This window comes from Notamacropus eugenii, chromosome 4, assembly GCF_028372415.1.
Source record: "Notamacropus eugenii isolate mMacEug1 chromosome 4, mMacEug1.pri_v2, whole genome shotgun sequence".
NCBI lineage: Eukaryota > Metazoa > Chordata > Mammalia > Diprotodontia > Macropodidae > Notamacropus > Notamacropus eugenii.
In genome coordinates this window covers 98,314,029-98,338,103 of record NC_092875.1, presented here as the reverse complement: position 1 = coordinate 98,338,103, position 24,075 = coordinate 98,314,029, and the positions used below count along the sequence as shown (strand labels likewise).

General features: G+C 36.7%; 1 protein-coding gene across 1 annotated transcript in view; it reads right to left on the bottom strand.

Annotated features, from left to right (window-relative positions):
* Window positions 1–24,075, bottom strand: part of COL22A1 (collagen type XXII alpha 1 chain) — a 627,027-nt gene that overhangs the window by 432,981 nt on the left and 169,971 nt on the right. The window contains exon 5 of the mRNA XM_072602989.1: window positions 18,304–18,415. Coding sequence (XP_072459090.1) covers window positions 18,304–18,415 — 112 coding nt within the window. The remainder of the gene's footprint in view (window positions 1–18,303; window positions 18,416–24,075) is intronic.

The following is a 24,075-nucleotide window of genomic DNA, read 5'->3' as shown; positions in this document are numbered from 1 at the left end:
TTTTAAAGTACAACTCATATGTGATCTCCTTCAGTAGACCAATCATACATTATTTTGCTTTATATCACTTGAATACATTTATCATGTAATACTGTGTCTTTGTTTGGATCTTACTCCCTTACTAAACGTAAATTCCTGAAAAGAAGCATTTTACCTGGACTAGCTATCTCCTCCCCCACGTAGCATCACATTCTGTATAGAATAGGCATTTAAGAAATGTTTGTTGTATTGCTAACTTTTCCAAATACAAGATTCCAAATAACTGTCCTCTGAAAAGGGAGTTAGACTTAGTCTATTTGCCTTTACAGGGGGAAACTAGGTTAACTGTGGAAGTTACAGTGGATCACATTTTGACTGTCAGGTTCTAAAATTCTATTATCACAAAGACCCAGATATACACACAGAGTCCCCTACTGCATCATACATCATTATGTCAGGCAGTTGACTCTAGGTGTTTAAAGACTACAGCAAAGTCCTAGCTCCAACTAGTCTGAGCTCAAAAATGTTTCAAACAGAGACCTAGGTAATTGACTACAGGACTGTTGTTCTATGTTATTCTATGATCAGTCTTGTTAAATCCAGAGAGGTTTATCATAAATTCTGGCAACCTTACGTTCTTTCAACTCCAAAAACTCAAAAAATCCATCCAGTATGCTGGAGTGGAACTAGGGTCTTTTTTGCTATTCTTGTCAACAAAATACACAGGTGTGGGACAGATGAAACTACGGTCAGTTAGATTCAGAATTGGATAGATGGCTAGATTTAATGCATACTGATTGATGGATCAGTGTTAACTTGGAAGGGGATGTTGAGTGAAATGCCTCAAAGATCTATGCTTAGTCCCATGAAATCTAACATCTTTTTCCAATGACTTAAAAAAAGGCATAGATCACATACACAGATGACACATAGATAGAAATGAATGCTAACCAAAAGGATGACAAAGGCAAGTCCCCAAAATTTCTTAACAAGCAAGAAGACTATATGTACTGAGATGAAATTTACTCTAAAGGTATGTAAATTCTTACACCTGGGTTCAAAAAATCAACTTCAAAAGTGAAAGAAGGAAGAAGCATACCTAGAATATTACATATACAGCAAAAGCTCTGTAGGCTTTAGTGGACCACAAGCTTGATAAAAGTCAACAATGTGATATGGCAACCAAAAAAAAAAAAAAAAGCTAATGCACACTTAGCTTGAATTAAGAAAAGCAGAGTATTCAGGATTATGGACTTATACTCAGCTATAAGAGTTTGTAATGTTCATTTAACTCAACACTATGGGAGATACAATAACATATGTAAGAATGAGAGATAATGTGTAGCAATAGAGTACCATGGAAGGAGCACTGGAATTGAGAATTCTATGGCTTTGGTTCTACTTGTAGCTCTGCTACTAACTGTGCTACTGGGTATATCTCAGATTTACTATCTGTAAAATGAGGGTAAGAGATTGGATTAAATAATCTCTAAAGTCCATTCCAGTTCTTCCTTCTAGCTCTAACATTTTACGATTCTTTAGATCTACTTATCAGAAGTCAGTCCCACTCCCTATTATCCAACAGCATCAATTCTAATGCTTTCCTTCAGTTGGCTATTTCCTATTTATCCTGTTCCCCTTCCAGAATAATTCTGCTGTAAAGGCAAACTAGGCCATCTTATGTCTCCATTCTTACCCAACCTTTAATTACTGAATAGGTATTGCCTAGCTTAAAAAGGTCAACATCTCCCACTGCATCGGGGGTCAGTCGCCCTGACCTATGTCTTGCCACTAGACTCCAAGGACTCCAGAGGAGAGAATGAGGCTAATGACTCTACAGAGCTCTGCCTCACTCAAATCTAACCCACTTGCAAGTCATGACATCACCATCCTGATGTCATTGGTCCACTCTGAGAGAATGAAGGATGAACAACAGTTTATCCTGTATGAAGCTCATTTGAACATAGTTGTTTTCATGTTATCTACCTGTTTAATTGTAAACTTCTGGAAGGCAAAGTCTTTCTTTGTATCCTCAGTGTTTAGCACATGACACAGAGGAAGTACTTAATCAATATTTTTCACTGACTGAGGAGTGTTAATATGAGAAGACAAAGGGTAGACCTTCCCAACATGAGACATTCAAGAGTCAGCCAGGAACAATAAAAGCAACAAATGAACTGGTCACTTCCATATATTATGGAATAGGATACCACACAGCCTCAGAATAGGCATTTCCTCACATTACTCTGATTACTATTTTATGCAAGTAAATGCATATTTTGTTTTGTGTCCATATTTTGTTTTTCTTTGTTTTTCTGGGGAAGGCAACTGATCAACTCACACTTACTTTCTCTCTCTCTCTCTCTCTCTCTCTCTCTCTCTCTCTCTCTCTCTCTCTCTCTCTCTCTCTCCCCCCTCCCCTTCTCTCTTCCTCCCTCCCTCCCTTCTTCTCTCCTTTTCTCCCTCCTTTTCTCTCTCTGTCTCTGGAAATCTTTAGGTGTTTGAGAAATTAATGGGAAAAAAGATATTGAAACCTACCATCCATTTCCATCACAAACTAAGTAGTTTGCATATTAAAACTGAATCAAATAAAGAGATACTAATTTCTTGCATTTTTTCTTTTTTTTCATTAAAATTGAACTTACACGTTAGGGGAAAATCTACAACAAAATTGCTCTTTTCAAGCACTAAACTGAAGTCTGAATATATTCTCCACATAGTCCATAAAATACCAATATCACAGAATGTTAGACTGTAAGATACGAAATGTTAGAGAGGGAATTGAACTTAGAACAAAGGGAATATATTAGAGAGAGAAAAGAACCTAGAAAATAGAATATTAAACATGAGATAGTCTATTAAGCAAGTAAAGAAACTCAGAATTTAGATTAATCACAAAATTCAAACCAAGCAACATTTATTAATTGCTTGCTATGTGCAGAGGACTATGTTAGATAGAAAGAGAAAATACAAGAATTAGACATAAAAATGATAGCTACCCACAGTGTACTCTTGGAAGAATAAAGAATATTTGTACTAGAAGAGATCTCATAATTTATCTGACACAAGCCTTTTGTTTTGGATAGGAAAATTGAGGACCAGCAAGGGAAAATGATTTGCTGTAAATCACAGATCCACTTAGTAGCAGAGCTAGGATAAGAATTCCATTATCCTAAGTCTGCCAACTAAGTTACTAACAATCCCAAAGTATTAGAAAGTAAATCAGCAGGGTGTTTAGACATCAACAGCTTCAACCTTCTCATTTCAGAGATAAGACAACTAAAACTTGTTCATGGTCATCAAGTAAGTAAGAGAGCCAAAATTTTAACTACACAATTAGAGTGGCATATTTCTGATGCCTTTGATTGGAGGAGATATTGAGAATTCATCATGATTAAAAAACAAAAACAAAACAACAAATAACTACAAGAGTAAGGAAACTCGAACAGAATGCTGTTTAGCTTTGCCTTTCTAAGAAAAATGACAACAGATTTTAAAATTACTTTGGCACTAATATTCAAAGGTAAAGTGAGCTATGGTCATGAATTATTCGTATCTGCTGTTCCATAGTGGGTATTTAATACATTTTTGCCAAACTGAATTCAAGAATCCATGCAAACTCTTTGCCCCAAGTACAGGACTCAGAGGAGCCCCAGGTGTTGAAAGGATTCTTCAATCAATTTATTCATCCATAAATTCATTCATTCATAAATGCGTTAATTCACAAGTTAATTTATTCATAACTTCATTCATTCATCCATTTGCTCTAAAAAGTAATCAATTTATTTATTCATTCTTCAGGCAAAGAACTATGCTTACACTACAACGTCGGAGATGCTTTCCTTCACCCTTACTATATATCTCTCTCTGTAGCATCTCCAATGTCCCCTTCTACACTAACTTCTTCAACTCTCTTTTCAAACATATTCACTCTTACTTATTAAGAAAAAAAGTAAAAACAAAACCCAAAATACCATAACTATGTATCTTGTGGGTTTTTCTAGCTACTAATTAGGTAGAAATTATAGAATGAATTATAGAATGTTCTTATTTAATATAATAGGAAGTAATAATATTTCCTAATAATTACAACTGACCCACAAAGGGAATACGCTGCCTTTGGGAATAGTGAGTTCATTTTTACTGGAAATATTCAAATAGAGTTATTCATCAACTGTCAGCTGTGAAGGGTTTGACCTGGATGACATCTGTGAACTTTTCCAATTTGATATTCTATGACTCTGATTTTCTTCTGACCTCTTGGAATACTCTTTCCAGTCTCTTTCAATGATGCTTCTTCCAGTACTCCAACAACTGCTAAATCTTTAGTCATGTCGTCCAACTTGGGTTCAACTGTCTATCTCCAGGTCAACTGCCTCTTGGAATTTTTCTGTTCTGTTACAAGTAACACTAAAGTAAAGAAATTCCCTATACCAAAGCGGAATGGCACCTTGTCTGCAAATCATACCCTTGAAGAGCTGCCCAGAATACTGAGATATTAAGTGACTTGCCCAGGATCACACACTGTAATGTGTCAGAGTTAAGATTTGACCCAGGCAAGTTTAGAGACCAGTTCTCTGTCCAGGCAGCCAACTCTCTATCCCAAAACTCTGCTTACAACTGTGTTTTCATACTATCAATTTTCAAGGAAAATACTGACTTGAAGTTGAACCAACGCAAAATAGTAGCCACAAGAAGAGAGCACATGTTTAAAGTTCAGGCTTGTTATTAAGGAGGAAGATAATCTTTAGAAACAGTATCACCTCATGAAACAGTGAAAAACAATTCAGAGAAAAGGGACCTGTGGAGAGTTGGGTACCAGTATCATCCAGAGAGCAATTTGAAATGAAACATAAAAGACAACTAATAAACATGAAGTGGAAGAGACTGGAATTTTCCTAGCAATTTACTGTCATCGATAGCACAGTTGGAATGACAGCATTTGGATTTTAACAGTTTAGACCTTAATGCATTATGTAAAGAGTGATACTAGTTCTTCAGAAGATGAAATTGAGGAGAATATTTGGATGTTTCCAAATACAAATAGACAAAACTCTATTATGTTGTCATCATTAGTATCATAATTATTACTGCCAATATTAGTATCAGTCATGATTATTATCATACTATAACAGTAATACTAGCACACAAAATAAAATAATTGACTGAATGAGGCTATAAAATCAGCTTGATGAGATTAAGTGGGATCTTTGATAGAAAGGCACTTCCTAGGCAGCTAGCACCATGGACTCCTGGACCTCCTGATTAACTGTGTTGAAAATGACTGGCTGCTGAGTATCAGGGGAGATGAGGTGTAGATACTCCTCTTCAGAGGAAAGGAACTTCTCTCTCTGATCTATAAGAGTAGACTATGAAGTAGTTCCACTTTTTAAAAAAAAGACCTTTTCTTTTTTGCACAATTCTCTCTCTACTGGACTTCAGAAGTTTCTAGGTGATGGGGATATCTCTCCTAATGCCCAACAGCTATGGCAACTTACTACAGAAGTTCATGGCAATGGGAAAATATACTTGTCCAAGTAAGCCTGAATGAATGAGTGGGGCACAAACATTAAAGCAGAGGCAGTCCTTGCCCTCAAAGACTTTATCTTCTAACTGAGCAGGACAATGCATGTTGCAGTGTACCTGCAAGGAGTACTTTGGTTCTAGGTCCAAAAATTTACAGGGATGGTAAGTAGGATAATAGTAGAGCTATTCCTTTCCTTTCCTTTCCTTTCCTTTCCAGGAAATATGGCAAAGTTGATTTGATCATTCTACCAGAACTGGAGCAGCAGAAGAGGAAGAATTCAAAGTTACCATCAAGGGTTGAGAATGGCATTTCCAAGCATCTCAATTCCTTGCCACCTTCTTCTGCCTTTTTATTTTCTTTTCTGAGCTCATATCAGTGACTAGTGATCTTAAAAAATGTATAATTTCAGCTTTCGAGGTTGCCATGTAAGTATATCTGAGTTGCTAATTCCCACACTCAAGCACTAGCTTCCCATAAGAGTATTTCCTAGTAATTCTGTTATCTAATATACTCTAGAAGGTCTTTATTGTCTTTAGAATAAAGTATGGATTCTTCTAATAAATGCTGGTCCCCCACAAAATTTTCTAGTCTTATTATACATTACTCTCCTTCCCACGGTTTTAGGGTCCAACCAAACTGGTCTTTCTGCTGTGCTTTTCACACAATACTTCTCACCTGTTCATGTTTTTCTACATTCAATCTTTTATGCCTAGAATGTACTCCCTCCACCTTTCTACCTCTTGGAATTCCTTGCTTTCTTTAAGATAGACATCAGGTGCTACCTGAAGCCCCTCCCCAAATCCCATTGCACTCCTTCCCAAAATAAACTTGTATTTATTTTGTATATATTTCATATTTACTTGTATGTATACATGTCACCCCCAGAGAATGTAAGTCCTTGTTTTTGTATTTTCAGTACCTACGTCACACTACACAGTGAAAGACATGCTGTAGGTACTTACTGATTGACTGAACTTCTATGGTGGATGTTCAGAAAGAGAGTCAAAAATCAAGTCAAACAAGGGAAGGCATAGAGGTTTTATGGTTAGCATTGATTGAGGGAATATTCCTATTGGTGAAAATCTAGATCCATCATTATACCAAAATGGTAGTTAGACTTGTCATTTCAAACTCATTATATTCCAAAGTAAACACACCATCTTCCCCATAAAAGCTATTCCTATCCCTGACTTCCTCTATTTCATTTTTAATACCAGTATGTTCCTAGGCATCAAAGTTTGAATCCTTGGAGTTAATTTCGCCTCTTTTTTCTCTCTCTCTCCTATCCATCACCCAACCAGTTTCCAAGTCATATAAATCATTTTCAAATGTATTTATATGTTTTGTTTTGGCATCACCTTCTTTCCCAGATAAAAGTCTCTGCCCACAACATTCCCTAAAGACAAAGCCTATATACACACAGAAAAAAGAAAAGAGGAAACAAGGAAAATTAACCAACATATCAATTGTCAGACAGTATTATAATGCTCCATGTTGTTTCCCACCTTTGCGAAAAAGAGAAGGAAATGCATCTTCTCAACTCTGGTTCAAGTTCAAATTGATTCATTATAACTATATAGAATTAAATTTAGGTTGGCAATTGTTTTCTTTTGGTTTGAATTTCCCCCATTTACATTTTTATAGTAATTGTGTTATATATATCTATATCTTTCTATATCTATATCTATAGATTTATATCTATCTATATATATATTCTGCATATTATTTTCCCCAGTCTAACTTCATTTTCTATTTATTGATACAAGTCTTTACTTGTTGTTTTACATTATATTAATTGTTTTTTATGATGCAATATCTTATTATATCAACATATTACACAATTGTTTAGCCTTTCCTTAATTAATATGTATGTAATTATTTCCAGTTCTTTGGTGCACCAAGAGCTACAATGAAACTTTTCAATATGAGACTTTTCTTTCTGTCTTTGAACTCTGTAGGAAATATGCCTGGAGGCAGGATGTATGGATCAATATATATGGATATTTTAGCCCAAATCCTACAGATTCTACTTCCATAACACTCTTCTCTCTCATACTTTCTCTATTCTCACTGTCTTCTCACTCTTTGCCTTTGCTAGGTAAATTCCCCATGTCTGGAATTGGTCTTGTTTTCCCCATTAAAAAAGTTATCCATTTCTGCCCTGTGAAATCTCTCCCTTAATTCAGGTATCACCTCTTCCACTAAGCCTTCATTAACTCTTTCAGGTTATAGTGAGATATCTCTCAAATTTCTCATATGGTTTTGCCTAGACCTCTCCTTTGCACCCATCACATTCTCCTTGTGTTCTAATCTACATAATTATTTGTGTAGATGTCCTTTCTCTCCCATTAGCTTGTATGGTCTAGGGTCTGTTTCATAACCACATTTATATTCTCAGCATCTAGTGGAGCATTGTACACCTACCTTTAAGGCATTTAGACAATGCTTGTCAAATTGAATTAAAATTAGAGTTTTCTGAGAAGTAGAAAGCACTGAAGACAACACCAAGTACTGGAAAGACTGGTGATTTGGGATCTGGGATCAGTCTCACCTCTATCACTATTTAAGACCCTGGGCAAGTGACAACTTCTCAGTCTTCTCATTTCTCATCATTGTACCTTCGAATAAGTTGTCTTCCATATCAAGGGACTCATCTTCGCCATCCTGTTTCCTTTAAAACTCAGATCAAGCGTCAGTTTTTACATGACCTCTTTTTCTCATCTCCCAGAGCAGCTGGTACCTTCCTCAAAAAAGGAAGTAAAAATCTTGGAAAAAAAATTTATATCTACTTGAATATCTATTTTGTATATATTTTATAGTTGTGACTCCTCCTTGAGATCAGAAACTGTTATTCTTTTGTCTTGATATGCCTGGCATTTAACAAGACATCTAAACATTATTAATTGAGTGATCTGAATAATAAGGATGTGGAATTATATGACATTTATCCTCCTTTGAAGCATCAACTCTATTACTCTCAAACCAAACAAAATGCCCACACCATTCCTAACTGAGAATAGGCACAAATGTCCTTTTCCCTTTGAAGTTAGATTTCTTTTCTTCAGCTTCCTGGTATGATACAATCCACAAAATTACCTTGGATTCATTACTATTTCAACCCAACTCCAATTCTCACTTTTGTTGAGTTTTCAATTTCATGGAAACTCAGGTTAAATAGTCTCAGTGTTAATGAGGTCACAAACCAAAGAAGTAGGGTTGTTTTCCATACCGCCTACCTAGGATTCCTTTCCAGTGCTCCTGGATGTTTATATAAGCAAAGAAAACAGAGCCAGCCCTCAAAATAGATGCAACTGATTCCATAACAGCAGAAAGTACATCTTGTCCACTGTTACTGAAAGAAGGAAAATGGGCTGAAGGCACAGAGATGAAATTAAGACAATGTGATGCTACCTAAGCAGTGTCCCTCTTGGGAAGGCATATGCCATGGTAATGGGTGCTAACAATGCAGTTTCAGACATGGAAACCAAAGGGGAAAAACCTAAACATGAGCTTGTAGGAAGAAACAGAGTTTGATGAGTCAGGAGAGAGCCAGGACAGGGGGAGGATATACAGATGTCTGGGCCTGGGCCCACCTCACTGGAAGGGCTCTGCCTCTCAGCTGCCAGGAGTGAGAAGTCTGCCAAGGGTCTGGAAAGGATAAACTAAAAACTGATGGATCAGCGTATTAGTTAATCATAACAAGCTAAGGGTCTGTAGATTAAGAATTCAGAAAAGAGGAGCAAGAGAAATGATCTCAGAGGTCAAGGCTGGCAGGGGTCTGAAATCGAGGGTGTCAGGTAGAGCAAGAAAGAGAGGAGATTGAATTGGGAGTCAGGGGACCTGGACATTAATTTCAGCTAAGTCAATTATTATTTGGGTAAACTTTGGCAAGTTATTGAACCTACACAAGTCTCAGTTTCCTTGTTTATAAAAATAGATATTATCCCCCTTCTACAGATGAAGGGCAGCTAGGTGATGGAGTGGACAGACTGCCCAGCCTGGAGTCAAGAAGACTCATCTTCTTGAGTTCCAGACACTTACCAGCTGTGTTACCCTGGGCTAGTCACTTAACCTTCTCATTTATAAAATGAATTGGAGAAAGAAATGGCAAACTAGAACAAAGAAGTTTAGTCAGCTGCAAATTGAATATTAAATCAGAAGGATGATTTGGCAGCCAAAGGAAAAAAAGCTAATAGAACCCTGACTGTATTTATAGAATCCTACTGTTCAGGATTAAGGGGATGGCAGTTCCCTGACCTGGTCAGACTCCATTTGGAGTATTATATTCAATTCTGGGGAAGCTAGGTGGTGCAGTGGATAGAGCACCAGTGCAGGAGTCAGGAGGAACTGAGTTCAAATCTCATCTCAGACACTTGACACTCACTGGCTGTGTGACCTTGGGCAAGTCACTTAACCCCAATTGCCTCATCCTGGGTTATCTCCAGTCATCCTGATGACTATCTGGTCACTGGGTTCAGATGGCTCTAGTGGGGAAGTGATGCTGGTGACCTGCACAGCCCTTCCTCACTCAGAAACAAAGTCAAGTGCAAGTCATGTCATTATTTCTCTGAGGGAATGGTCTTCTTAGGCAATGAAGGACGAACACACATATATTCAATTCTAGATTTGCTTTAAGGACAAGGATAAGCTGGAAAATATCAAGAAAAGGGCACCCAAGATGGTGAAGAGTCTGAACTACCTGTGATGTGAATATTGTTTGAAGGAACTAAGGATGTTTAGCTCAGATAAAATAGGCTAAGTGGGGACACAAAAGCTATCCAAGTGTCTGAAGACCTGTCATGTGGAGAAGGGACTGGATTTGCTTTGTTTTGCCCTAAAGGGAAGAAGCATGAGCTTTGGATAGAAGTTGTAAATTATGTCTGATGTTAGGAAAAAATGTAACAATTAGGTCTGTCCAAAAATGAAATGAGTTCCCCTGAAAAGCTGTAGGTTATCCCGCATTGAGCATACTTAATCAATCACTAGATGACCACTTGCCAGGTATGTTTAAATGGAAATTCCTTTTGGTATGGGCATGGCAGCTGAGGTCCACTCTGCCTCTTAAAATTCTATTATGATTCTTAGAAGAATCTGGTGAGGTAGGTACTACAAATGTCATTTTCTTCATTTTGCAGAAAATGAAACTCAGTCCCAAAAAAGTTGAAGTACCATGTCTAAAATCATGTGCTGATTTTTCCCAAAGTAGAACACCTATTATGTGAATCTAATGTTTCCAACTTTTCATAATTCTTCCCATTATATGGGAAAACTGATGGGAACCTCACCATTATCAGGAATTGTCAACATTCTGGATGTCAGTGGCATGTGCACAAACACTATTGAGTATATATCCTATTCTTTGGGTTCTATGGTGGAAATACAGATAATAGGGGAAAACATCACAAAGGCTCTCCTTATCACAATGAATCTCATTTAAATAGCCTTTTAATGTTCACATCCACATGGATCAGCTTGTGGCTCTCTGGTATAGATAGTGATATTATAATATCCATATAGTTCAATCATCTGGCAGGCCCACATTACTCTTCACTTGTCAGGAGTCTATTTATTCTGTCCTTGGTGTATGAATTTTAAATGTCTTGACATTATTCAGGGGCTTTAGTTACTGACTAAAGACCAAATTTGTTCCGTAGGAGATTGGAATCTTATTCTGGGGCTCTGTTAGGCTACAAGTGCTGTTGGGTGTTGGCAATTTTCACATGATGGCTTTTTTGTGAGAGTAAGCAGGTGTGTGTGAAGAGATATGACTAAGAGACTCTTGCAGCAGTCAGACCTGAGACCCCACCTTGTTTTGGACAAAGGGAGAGAACTTGACAAGAATTAATACATTTTTCTCAGTAATAATATAAATCTCTAGGACACTAGCTCCTCTTTTTTTGCCAGGGAGGAGTGATCCTTGATTTCCTTACCGGAAACTGCTGTAGTCAAGAAAATTACCAAAATATATCTTATGTATTTAAAAATATTCATAACAACACTTTCTGGGGCATCGAATTGGAAAGAAAGTGAATGCCCATTGATTGATGAATGGTTATACAAGCTGTTTTGGGAACATAATGAAATTTTATCGTAAAGTAATAAATTACAAATATAAGAAATTTAGAGGAAGGAAACTAATGTTTATTAAGTAATTATTAAGTATGTTAGTCATTATGCTAAATGACTTACAATTATCTCATTTCATTCCCACAACATCCCTGGAAGGTAGATGCTATGATGATTCCCATTCTACAGCTGAGGTAACTGAGGCAGACAAAGGTTAAGTAATTTGTCCAGGATTAAACAGCTAGTTAGTGTCTTGGACTGCATTTGAACTCAGGTCTTCCTGACTTCAGTTCCAGAGTTCTATCCACTGAGCCACCTAGCTATCTTTAAGAGAAACATGGAGGAGACTTCTAGGAACTGCTACAAATTTAAATAAAGTAGAACAATATACATGAGCACAATAATGTAGATAAAAGGAAGGCAGATTCATGATCAATCTTGGTCCTGGAATACAGATAATAAAACATTCCTTCCTTCTCTCACCAGGAAAGTGGGAGACTTTGGGTACAGAGAAAGACATACATACACATAGATACGTACATACATAGATAGGGACTGGATGATAAGGTTTTGCTCAGCTCCTTTTTGTGTCAAGACAGAGCTCAAGACAGGTGATATAAAAACAAAAGGTATCAATATTTTTTTGTTTTTGTTTTTTTAAGAAATGTTCCTACCAGAAAGATGTCCAGCAGGATGGGAAAGGAAGAATTTAGTGAAAAACATTTCCTTGTCACTGTATGAAAAAAAGAGCTTTATAATATGGTCAGCAGGCACTCAAGATAGCTATAATCCTGGAAAAACAACAGAATTATTACCTTGGTTTGATAATCCTATTGAATGTTGGCTCTCTCTTCACCCTGGGTTGTCTACACATATGCTCCAAATCAAAAAAGGAGACAACAGCATTTCATCTGTCCCATTTCATCTATCTGCAACAGTCCCTCCTGAAGCTGATGCTGGGTATGGGCTGCAGAACATATGTATGGGGCTCTTGTTGGGGGCCCAAATAAGCATCTCCCTAAAAAGCATCCCCTCAACTGATCTGCTTCATGGAACAAGATTCTGAAATCCTCACCATGGCTGCCACTTTTTAGTGCCTTCTTGGATTGACTGAGGCAGGAAAGAACACGGGCAACCTGGTCCCGAACAACAGAAGCACATCAGCATAGGATGGAGGCAGAAACAGCAAGGTGCCAACATCCCCAGAGAAAGTTATAGCTTTAGAGAGAGAGATGGGTCAGAAAAATATTCCCTTTCTCTAAGATATTTCACCTTTTGACAGTACATATGTGTGTGTGCCCATATATGTATATATGTATGTATATGTTACATATATAAATATATACACATATATATGTGTACAGGCATACACATATATATGAAATTTCCCCCCAATTACATATTAAAACAACTTCTAGCATTTGCTTTATTTTTAAGTTTTGAGGTCCAAATTCTATCCTTCCCTCCCTCCTTTCTCCCTGAAATGGTAAGAATCATATTAACTTGTTGACTCTTGATTTGGTCTTGTCCTTTCAGCCTCAATCTCTGCTCCTATACCTGTCTGTCCACCATCTCCTCCAATTATCTCATTCCTTTGAACTTTAGTGCTCCAAAGAAACCAAGGCAGCAACCCAGACTGGTCATTTGCTTTAAGCTTGCTGAATTCTCAATTCACATATCTACCCTTTTCCTTCCAAGTGGAGGTTATCTTTGCCCTACCCCAACATTTTCCTAAACCCTGTCATATGTTGTCCCTGTCCCAGGTAAGATACTACATACTAAGAAAACGGATTATGTCTCTAGAAGGTCCACATGAACACACAAATGTCTTACTTGGGGAGGAAAATTCATTACCTCATCATTAGGTTATAAAGTCCTTGAGAGCCAGGACTCTCTTTTTGCCTTTTTTTTGTATTTCTAGCACTTAGCACAGTGCCTGGCACATAGTTAAACTAAATAGTGTTTTACTTACCGATGAGTAATTGAACATATCAGAATCAATTTTTCCAATAAGGTTTCCCTCCCTTAGTACCAATCAGTGCCCCCAAAGGGAAGGAAAACATGGTAGATAAGTACAGGCAGGGACAGGAGTGGAGAGATAGTTCTAGAACTGCCCGCGACAGGTGTGGCAAGAGGGGCAGTGGAGGAAAATACTCTAAAGAATTAGACTGAAAGCATAGCTGGCACCAGAGATGACTATAACAACCCATCTGTATAAAATGTATAGCATTTTATAGCTTACAAAGTGTTTTTCTTAAAATAAGCCCCTGAGGCAGGTTAATGCAAGTATAGTTATCCCCATTTTTACAGATTAGAACACTTAAGTTCAGAGAGATTGAAAGTGATTCAGAAATGGCTCACCCAAGTTCAAATAGCTAGGATGCAGTAGAGTCATGATTCAGACTCAAGTTTTCTATGTCCTAACCCACAAGGCAACCCTTCACCCATTTCACAGTATTGTTAGGGCTTTTTTCTCACAGTTACAGGTAAAACATAAACTTTATACCCTAAGTTCTAATAACATAAAGTCATTTTATGTGATGAGAAAGAATTCAGTGCTTATTTCTGTGACCAGAGACCCAAAAGTAAAGAAATCATTAGGACCTATATTTAGGATAGCAAAAAGGCTCCACTAGAAAACACGAAACCCCTCAAATCACAATCTGACTTCCAAAGCTCTCTAAAATCTGGATATCATGACTATTCACATGCATTACCTTGCTAGAGGAAGTGTGATGCTGTAAAAAATTTGGTGGTGGAGTTAGGGGACCTGAGTTCAAATCCTGATTCTGCCATTTTAACTGCTTGACCTTGCATGAGTAATTTTGCCTATTTTGACTACAGTTTTCTCAATGGAAAATAACGGAGTGGAAGTAGATGACTTCTAAGCTCCTTTCCAGTTCTAAATCTATGATCCTATGATATCATGAATCCACTGTTCCTCTTCACTCCAGCCCTAAAGTTCCCTCCCTGCCCGTGCAACCACCAACACCTAGCAACATATCAAGTTACTGATAATTGGCATAATGATAATTTGCAACTCTGAGCCTATAAACATGCTTCCTAATCATCATCACCATTGTCACTCCCATACCACTTTAAACTTTGCAAAGTATTGATATAAATATGCCATCTCATTTGATTCTCACAGCAACTCTGTAAGGTAGGAGCTATTATTATACCTACCTTTCATATGAGGAAACTGAGGCTTTGAGGTCCAGGAAATTACATGAGTCATCCATGGTCACACAGTCAACGTCTAGGGTAGGAAATCAAACTTAGGTCTTTCTGACTATAAGTCAGAAAACTACATCATGATGTTTCCCTTCACCGGGAATGCTCTTTTCCTGCTCATTATTCAAATTCTACCCCTTCTGTGAAGCCCAATTGAAGATCCACCTTTTGCATAAAGATTTACCCAGTTACTACCATTATCATGTTCTCTTCTGTTTATGAAGTAGGCTCTCAATGACTATTCCTTTCTATATTAGCAACTCAGGTAGAAATAAGGCCAGGTTTGAAACAAAAATAAAATGAATTAAAAGAAGTTTATTTGGTCATCTAGTCCTCTGTTCTTCTTCCATCTAAGCCTCCTTTAGGTGGCTTTGGTGGTTCAGGATCAGTCATTGCGGTGCCATACACAAACCTCTCCTTAAAAGATATACTTTAGAGTGGTGAATCAGTGGAATAGATTAGGTACAAAGTACATTATAGTAAATGACCATAGTAATCTAGTATATGATAAACACAAAGATGCAAGCTTTTGGAACAAAAACTCATTACTAGACAAAAACTGCTGAGAACACTGAAAAGCAGTATGGCAGGACAATATCTCATACCATGTACCAAGATAAGGCCAAAATGGGTGTAAAATTTACATATAAGTGGTGATACCATAAGCAAATTAAGAGAGTATGGCATGGCTTATCTGTCAGATTTATAGGTAAGGGAAGAATTTAGGACCAAAGAAGATATGGAGAGCATTACAAAATGTAAAATTTTGATTATATTAAATTAAAAAGTTTTTGCACAAATAAGACCAATGCCACAAAAGTTATAAGGAAAACAGAACACTGGAAAAAATGTGCATCAGGTATCTCTGATAAAGGCCTCATTTCTCATATACATAGATAGATGATAGATAGATAGATAGATAGATGGATAGATAGATAGATACATAGATAGACAGATAACAGAGTCAAATTAATAAAAAATACAAATCTTTTCCAAATTGATAAATAGTCAAAGGATATGAACAGGCAGTTTTCAGACAAAGAGATCAAAGCTATCTATAGTCATATGAAAAAAATTCTAAATCACTATTGATCAGAGAAATGCAAATTAAAACAACTCTGAGAAATCACCTCACATGTATCAGAGTGGCTAATATGACAAAAAAAAAAAAGGAAAACGTTGGATGTAGGAGGGGATGTGGAAAAACAAGGGCACTAATGCATTGTTGATGGAGTGTTGAACTGATCTAACCATTCTGGAGTGCCATTTGTAACTTTGATGAAAGGGCTATAAAACTGTACACATACCCTTTGTTCCAGCAATACCACTGCTAGGGCTATATACCAAAAAATATCCAAAAAAGGAGAAAATAATCTATTTTTACAAAAATATTTAAAGCAGTTCTTTTTGTGGTGACTAAGAATTGGAAATCAAAGGGATAAGCATCAGTTAGGGAATGACTAAACAAGCTGTAGTATATGATTATAATGGAATATAATTGTGTTGTAAGAAATGACAAGCAGGATGATTTCAGAAAAAACTTGAAAGACTTACATGAATGATGCATAATGAATTGAACAGAACCAGAAGAACATTGAACACAGTAACAGCAAAATGATTCAATGAAGAAATGTGAATAACTTAGCTATTCACAGCAATAAAATGGTCCAAGACAATTCCAAGGACTAATTATGAAGCATACTCTCCACCTCCAGAGACAGAACTGATATTGATTACATACAGACTGAATCATGCTATTTTCACTTTCTTTCATTCATTTTTTCTTTTATTTGAGTCTTGTACAAAATGACTAATATGGAAATGTTTTACGTAATTAAGTATATATAACCTACATCTGACTGCCATCTCACAGGAGGAGAGAAAAAGATGGGTAGGATTTTGAACTCAAAACTAAAATGTTATTTTTTAAATGAATAAACAATCTTTTTTTAAAAAGACATACATTAGAATGACTCCTCCATTCTTCCATCCATCAAGCTATTCTTCTTTTTAGGCCCTTTCCTACCACCAATGTGGTGGGAGAACAATCTGATTAAGCATATTTGCAATAAGGTGTTCACTTCTGACAACTACAATGTGGTAATTCTCCCAGAGGCACAGATTGGTAGTGACAGAGAATGAATGAGAATTAAAACTTGCTGACTTCCAAGTACTACTACTCTTTCCATGATATCATAATTTCTCAAAAATGGGTCTAGAGTCCTGAAGTCTGTCTTCTCCCATTCATTCTTACTTGTCATGGGTAAAGATGGGATAGGGTTTGGAGAGACAGAAGCAGAATTACTGGGCTGATGTTTAAGGCACTGTTTTGATGAGAAAACAATGGTGGCTGTTGTAAGTAAAATAGTGTCTTTTGACAAGTCTATTTCATATGTAGACTGTAACAATAACATGTGTGTATGTATGATGAACTATTTGTTTATAGATTATTGTATATCTATTATATATATATATATACATGTAATATATGTGTGTATAGACATTCATATACACAGATCTAAAATGACAATGTAGTTATGGGACCAGAAGAAAAAGTGGCAAATTAGTTTCAAAGCTAGTAAGTACAAAGTTTCAGGAACAAATAGCCTAAAATTGTATTCTCAACATCACTTAATATATTTGCCCTGAACGTAATTAACACTCAATTCAAATATTCACATTTAGCTCTAGCCAAATGAAGAGGGTAGATCCTTCATTCTCTGTTTTTCCACCTTGTGGTTTTGTTACTTCACTCCCTAGGTCTGGAATGATCTTAATCTCTGTATCTATCTTTTGAAATCCTACTCATCTTTCAAGGACTAGGACATGAATGATCTGATCAATTAAAAAAACTAGCCATTTGTCAAGGCTCACCTCAAATGCCATCTCTGGAAAGCTTTTCCCGATCCATTCCCTTCTTCTCATAGTACATAATGACTTAGGCAGAATAGAAGCTATGAAAAATTTTATTGAATAGATGATATACTAAAAAGAACTCATTGTGACTTAGAAAGGAGCTTGGACAATACTGCACATTCAAGTTGTTTGAAGACATCAGCCCAATGTCTTCCTGTATCTAAAAGGTCATGTGATAAACCCTAAGTCCAGAGAACTGAAGGATTACTGATGGTAGGGGTCTTGTGTTCTTATGTATACCCTTCATCCCTTAAACTACTTCTGGGCATATATTGGGCCTTCAAACAAACCCTGTTGAAGACATGAATGCATGTTGACTTGTATCTTGAGGTTCTTTCACAAGGGTCAGAAAACAATTTTTAAAAAAAGTCAATCAAGAGAATAAGTAGCAGTCTGAATACCCAGGTGAAAGATCTGCTAGCTTTCACACCTCCAAGCATCCTGCCCATGAGTCAGGGAATTGCCCTGGTCATGGCTGAAGCCAACAATTGTCGTCAGCCAGTCCCCTTTTCTCATCTTGCCTAAGGCTAGTTAGAGGGCTGTTCTGGGAAGGAAGGCAGCAGGGAGTCAGTTATACTTACTCAGTCCTTTGCACCACCGGGAATGATCCCATTCGGACATAGGAACTCTGAGCACCACCTTCTTTCTTCCCCAAGATGTCCTTCACACTGAACAAATCCATCAGGTCAAAACCTGCCCAAAAATAAGTGTGGGGGGGAAACAAGATTGGCAATGGAGCAGGGCCCAGCAAACACCAAACCAAAGTCATGTCAGCTCTTTAAACCAGGCAAGAAGCCAACCCCTCTGGCAAACAGGATGTGGAGAATAAGCAAACAGACCTGTTTAAATACATATTCATTGGAAAGAAACACAGTAACAGGCCATTAAGTTTCCCCATCTCTTCCATGAAAATGTAGAGAAATGCAGATGTTGGAATTTTTTAAAGAAACGTTAGATCATAAGTATTTTATAGATATTCCAATATGTAATACACATTTATAGCTACAATATTTTCATGCTTCAAATGATCTATGATTTTATTGGTATATAGGTACTTCCTCTGTGAAAATGGATAATAAGCTATCCACTGTGATGGACAATATATCCATAAAGGAGGATAATGGCCAAGTCAGGAGTGCAGAGGAGATTTTAGCAATAGGGAAAGCATGAGCTAAGGCAGTAATTTTCTTTGAAAAAGAATAAAACAGAACAGTAGAATATTAGTTCAAAGGAATCTTAGAATGATAAGAAGCAGAAGGCATATTAGAAAAACAAAAACATTAGCTGTAGATGGACCCTTAACACATAAAATATTTGAGTTTGAAGGATCTCAGACCTACAGCCTACTGGAATTGAGAAAGTCTTTAAGGATGATCTGGTCTAATCACTTTCTGGAAAAGAGAAAGTCACTGCAGTCCTGAGAAGTCACTTAAATTAGAGGCAGAGCCAAGATTAAGATATTAAATCTCTTATCTCCCAGCCCATCCATTGTTATTTCCACTAGAGTACAATGTTTCTCTAGATAAGTTCCAACTTTGCTGTTGTTGCTTTTAACCAATTCAACATTTATTAAGCACTCACAATGTACTGAGGAATTGACACTCAAAGCTTCTGAAAGGGAAAAAGGTAACAAAAGGTGTACTGAAAATTTTGGTCCTTATTATTACCCTCTTCCTTTTCTCCCTCCCCTGCCTGTACCCCCACCCCATCACCCTGAAAAGAAATAGGTATTTCAAAGAATATCAATAACTTTTGGGTAACATAATTTCTTTCTTATCTAAACAAAAATTTTATAAGAATACTCTCTACACATAAACGAAGGACATCCTTCACAGAAGTACAAAAAAGTAACAAGCAGGGGTCTACAAATGATATTTTTTAAGAGAACACATCATTACAAACACAGAGACCAATTTAAAGATGAAGAGAATTACAGACAGAGGGAACAAGACCCCTCTATATTGAAAGTTTGTTGATGACAAAGTTCTTTTTTTTGATAACTTTAGCAAGTTGTATATAATTGATTTGCAGTTTCATGTGCAATCATATTTTTTTATTATACTATGTCATAGAAATGCTTATTTTATTCCATAAAATAAAAATAAAATAAGAATGTTAACTCCTTACAAAAAGGCCATTGATCCAAGAGAACAAAATACAGCCTTAAAGGCTCCTAGAACAGTCTCTTCCATGCATATCTCAAAATCAATTAAGATTCCTTGAAAGATAACAAGATGTAATTTTGACAACACTGATTATTATCAAGCAAGGTATAAAGCAGGAAGACATATAATCTCCAAGGGTGTGCAGTGCTATTATGTAAGATGCCCAGAGTGGAGCCAAAATCAAAGAGGCAGTCCCTCTTGATAGTGAAGTCCTCTGGATGTTCCTGTTGGGAGAATGCATGATGCCAGTTGCATCCAAGCCAGGAATGCTGTTGTAAAATGCTCATCAATTGACTAGAGAATTTATATTGACAGACTGATACATATAGAATGGAAAATCCACAGAAATTATTCATTAGTGCAACTATCTGGGACAGACATTGTAAATGAACAATAGGCTGAATCCAGAACTAAAAAGGAAGAGAACAGAATTGTTTCCCTTTGGAAAATTATTTGATTCTTTGAATGACTTCTAGCTTTTCCCTGAAATGAAAATCTCTGTTTCATAAAAGCAGCATTCTTCTGTGAATATTATAAAGCTGAGTTTCATAGAAAACTAAATTCTTGGATGCACTGAAGTTGAAGTTCACCCACAGGGCAAGGGAGAGGTCCACCATAGGAAAGAATTCACTGCAAATCGTTACAAACATGGAATTATACGTCAACAACAGTATGAAGTATCTCCTCAGAGAACTGTTGATTGAGAGAGGAAAAATTAGAAAAGATGGGTCAGGTGTCTGGCAGAGCGAAAGTAACAGATAGACAACCAAGGTACTCTACTGGTATAAATAAAACGTCAAGAGAGTGCTGAGTAGTACCCTCGCATGTTAAATGTTTTTGTTGAATCATTTTTCAGTTGTGCCTCACTCTCTATGAGCCCATTTGGGGTTTTCTTGGCAAAGATATGGAAGTGATTTGACATTTCCTTCTCCAATTCATTTTATAGGTGAGGAAACTGAGGCAAACAGCATTTAAGTGACTTGCAAAGGGTCACACAGCTAGTAAATGTCTGAGGTCAGATTACAACTAAGGATGATGAGGTTTGTTGACTCCGGCCTGGCATTATGCCCATGGTGCCACCTAGCTGCCCCAGGTTAAATCTATCTACCCTTTATGAAAGATTCAGGGGAAGCCATGGACAAGGTAGACAGGTATAGAAGGGTTGCTTTGCCACTAACCATATGAATGACTTCAGAGAGGTCATTCACTTATAAGGACCTCCAGTTTCATCATATGTAATATGAAGGGGGTTAGATTATACGAGCTTGAAACTCTTCCCAGGTCCAAAATTCTATGAAATCCCTTTAGGCTGAGGGGTTAAGAGACAGTTTCAAGGAAGAGAAAGCAGGGAAGCATGGCCTTAAAGTCTGAGGGAAAGGTTATGTTTTGTTTTTTTTTAAATAAAGCTAGAAGAATTGAAAAGGAACCATTAGACTTCTGTACTGATATAAGAATGTGCCAGCCTCTACAAAGGCTTATTTTTTTTAATTTCCCCTTCAGCTTAAAATAATGAAAACTTACAATTCTGTACCCACTGAATAGCAACTTTCCTAGAACTCATTAAGTAAATTTTAATGATAATGGGATATCTCAGAGTTGACATACAGGGGAAGATGTTTCTTTTCTTTTCTTTTCTTTTTCCTTTGCTCAATTTTAGTAACTGAAATTCAGTGATGCATCAACATTTTCAAGAACATAATCTCACCTAAGTTGTCTGTAAGGTCAAATGTAGCTCTTTGACTTTCAGTTGCATTTAAATGCCTCTATAATTCTTGGGATTTGAGGCATTCTGCCTCTTTGTCCAGGAAAAGAGCAACTATGAAGCCAGGATTATGTTCACTTCCCTCCCTGCCCTTGGTCTATGTGTTTGAATTTGGGGGAAATCTGAAAAGCTTCAGTTTAGGAAGCATACTATAAGAATACTTTATATTCTGGTTACAAATTTTGAACCTCTTACCCTAAACTATTATAAAGTCATAATCTCACCCTAAATTCAATGCATTCAACAATCTGACCCTACCCTTGGTTTCTAGACTTGTTCCAAATAGATCCCTCCACACAACCTCTAGACAAACTTGGAAAAATCTTTGTCCACTGAACTCTCAATATCCCCTTGTGACTCTATGGTTTTATTTATAACATTGCTTGTTATGTCTCAAATATTCTTCCTTTCTTCATTCACCATTTGGATTTCTAGTCATTTTTTAACAGTACGAACCTTGAAAAGAGGATGGCCTTAAATACAAAGAAATCTGTCAGTATTAGGGTAGCAAGATGGCAAAGCACAGGCAGCAACTCAGCTAAACTCTCCCAACATTTCTCTCCAAACAACTCTTTATATCAAATTTTGGAGTGGCAAATACAACAAAAGGTCCAAGTGAGGTATTTTTCCAGCCTACAACTTATGAGGTGAGCTGGAGAGATCTGTGACACCAGGATGGGGACCTAGCACACCCAGGAGCAGTAATAGCTATTAGCCCAATCCTAGATGAGTAGAGCCCAACTTTAGCATAAATTTCAGAGTGGAGAAATAGTCTGGGAAAAATGAGCAAATAACAACAACAACAACAAAGAATTTGACCATACTACAGTGGCAGGAAGTACCAAGACATAAACTCAGAAGAACACAACAGTATGAAAATAGCAACATGTAAAATCTTAAAGATAAATGCTATTTGGACCAAAGGTAAACCAGAATTCCTAGAAGATTTAAAGAAAGAGATGAAAGGTAGAGAAAAAAATTGGAAAAAGAAAAGAGTGATGTAAGAAAGATATGAAAAAAGAATTAACAATTTGGTAAAAAAAAAAAAAAAAAGAGAGAGAGAGAGAGAAGCAAAAAAACCTAAAGAAAATAATACCTTAAAAAGCAGAATTGGTCTAATCATAAAAAGAGGCATAAAAATTCACTGAGGAAAAGAACTCTTTTCAAAACAGAATAGGACAAATGGAAAAACAGGTACAAAAATTCACTGAAGAAAACAATTACTTTAAAAGCAGAATTGAACAAATGGAAAAGGAAGTAGAAAAACTCACAAAAGAAAATGATTACTTAAAAATTAGACTTGGGGAAGTGGAAGTTAATCACTCCACGAGACATCAAGGAACAATAAAACAAAGTCAAAAGAATGAAAAAAATGTGAAATATCTCATTAGGAAAACAACTAACCTGGAAAATAAATCAAGGAGAGATATTTTAAGAATTATTAGACTACCAGTAAGCCATGATTTTTTAAAAAGAGCTTGGACATCATATTCAAGAAATTATGTGGGAAAACTGCTCCAATACCTTAGATTCAGAAGGTAAAATAAATATTGAAAGAATCCACCAATCACCTCCTGAAAGAGAACCCCAAATGAAAATTCCAAGGAAATTTTTAGCCAAATTCCAAATCTCCCAGATTGGGGGAAAATATTGCAACCAGCCAGAAAGAAACAATTCTAATCTCATGGAACCACAGTCAAAATCACAGAAGATTTAGTAGCTTCCACATTAAAGGAATTCAAGGGCTTGGAATTTCATTATGAAAGGCAGAGGAGTTAGGATTATGATCAAGAATAATCTACCCAGTAAAACTGAGTATAATCAAGCAGGAAGTGGGAGGGTGAGGATGTTGAAATGGTCATTTAACAGAATAGAGGACTTTCAAGCCTTTCTGTTGGAAAGACAGAATGGAATAGAAAATTTGATGTTTAAATACAAGACTCAAGAGAAGCATAAAAAGGTAAACATAAAAGAGTAATAATGAGAGACTCAATGAAGTTAAACTGTTTACATTCCTATGTGGCAAGATGATACATATAATGCCTAAGAACTTTTTATTGGTAGGGCAATTAGAAGCAGTCTATATAGACAGAGGACATAGGAGCAAATGATTATGTTGGAATGATCTCCACAAAAACAAAAAGAAGAATGAAGGCATGAGGAAGAGGGATGTACTGGGAGAAGAAGGAAGGGAGAGAAAGAATGGGGAAAATGTTCTCTATGTATGTATATATGTATATTATGTGTGAATGTGTATACACACATTCACATACACATACTCCATTGGGCACAGAAATCTATCTTACAAATAAGGAAAGAGGAGGGGAGGGGGGAAAGAGATATGGGTTGGGGGAAGTATTGATAAAAAAAGATGGCAGATTAAGGGAGCCAATGGTCAGAAGCAAAACAGACTTTTGAGGAGGGAT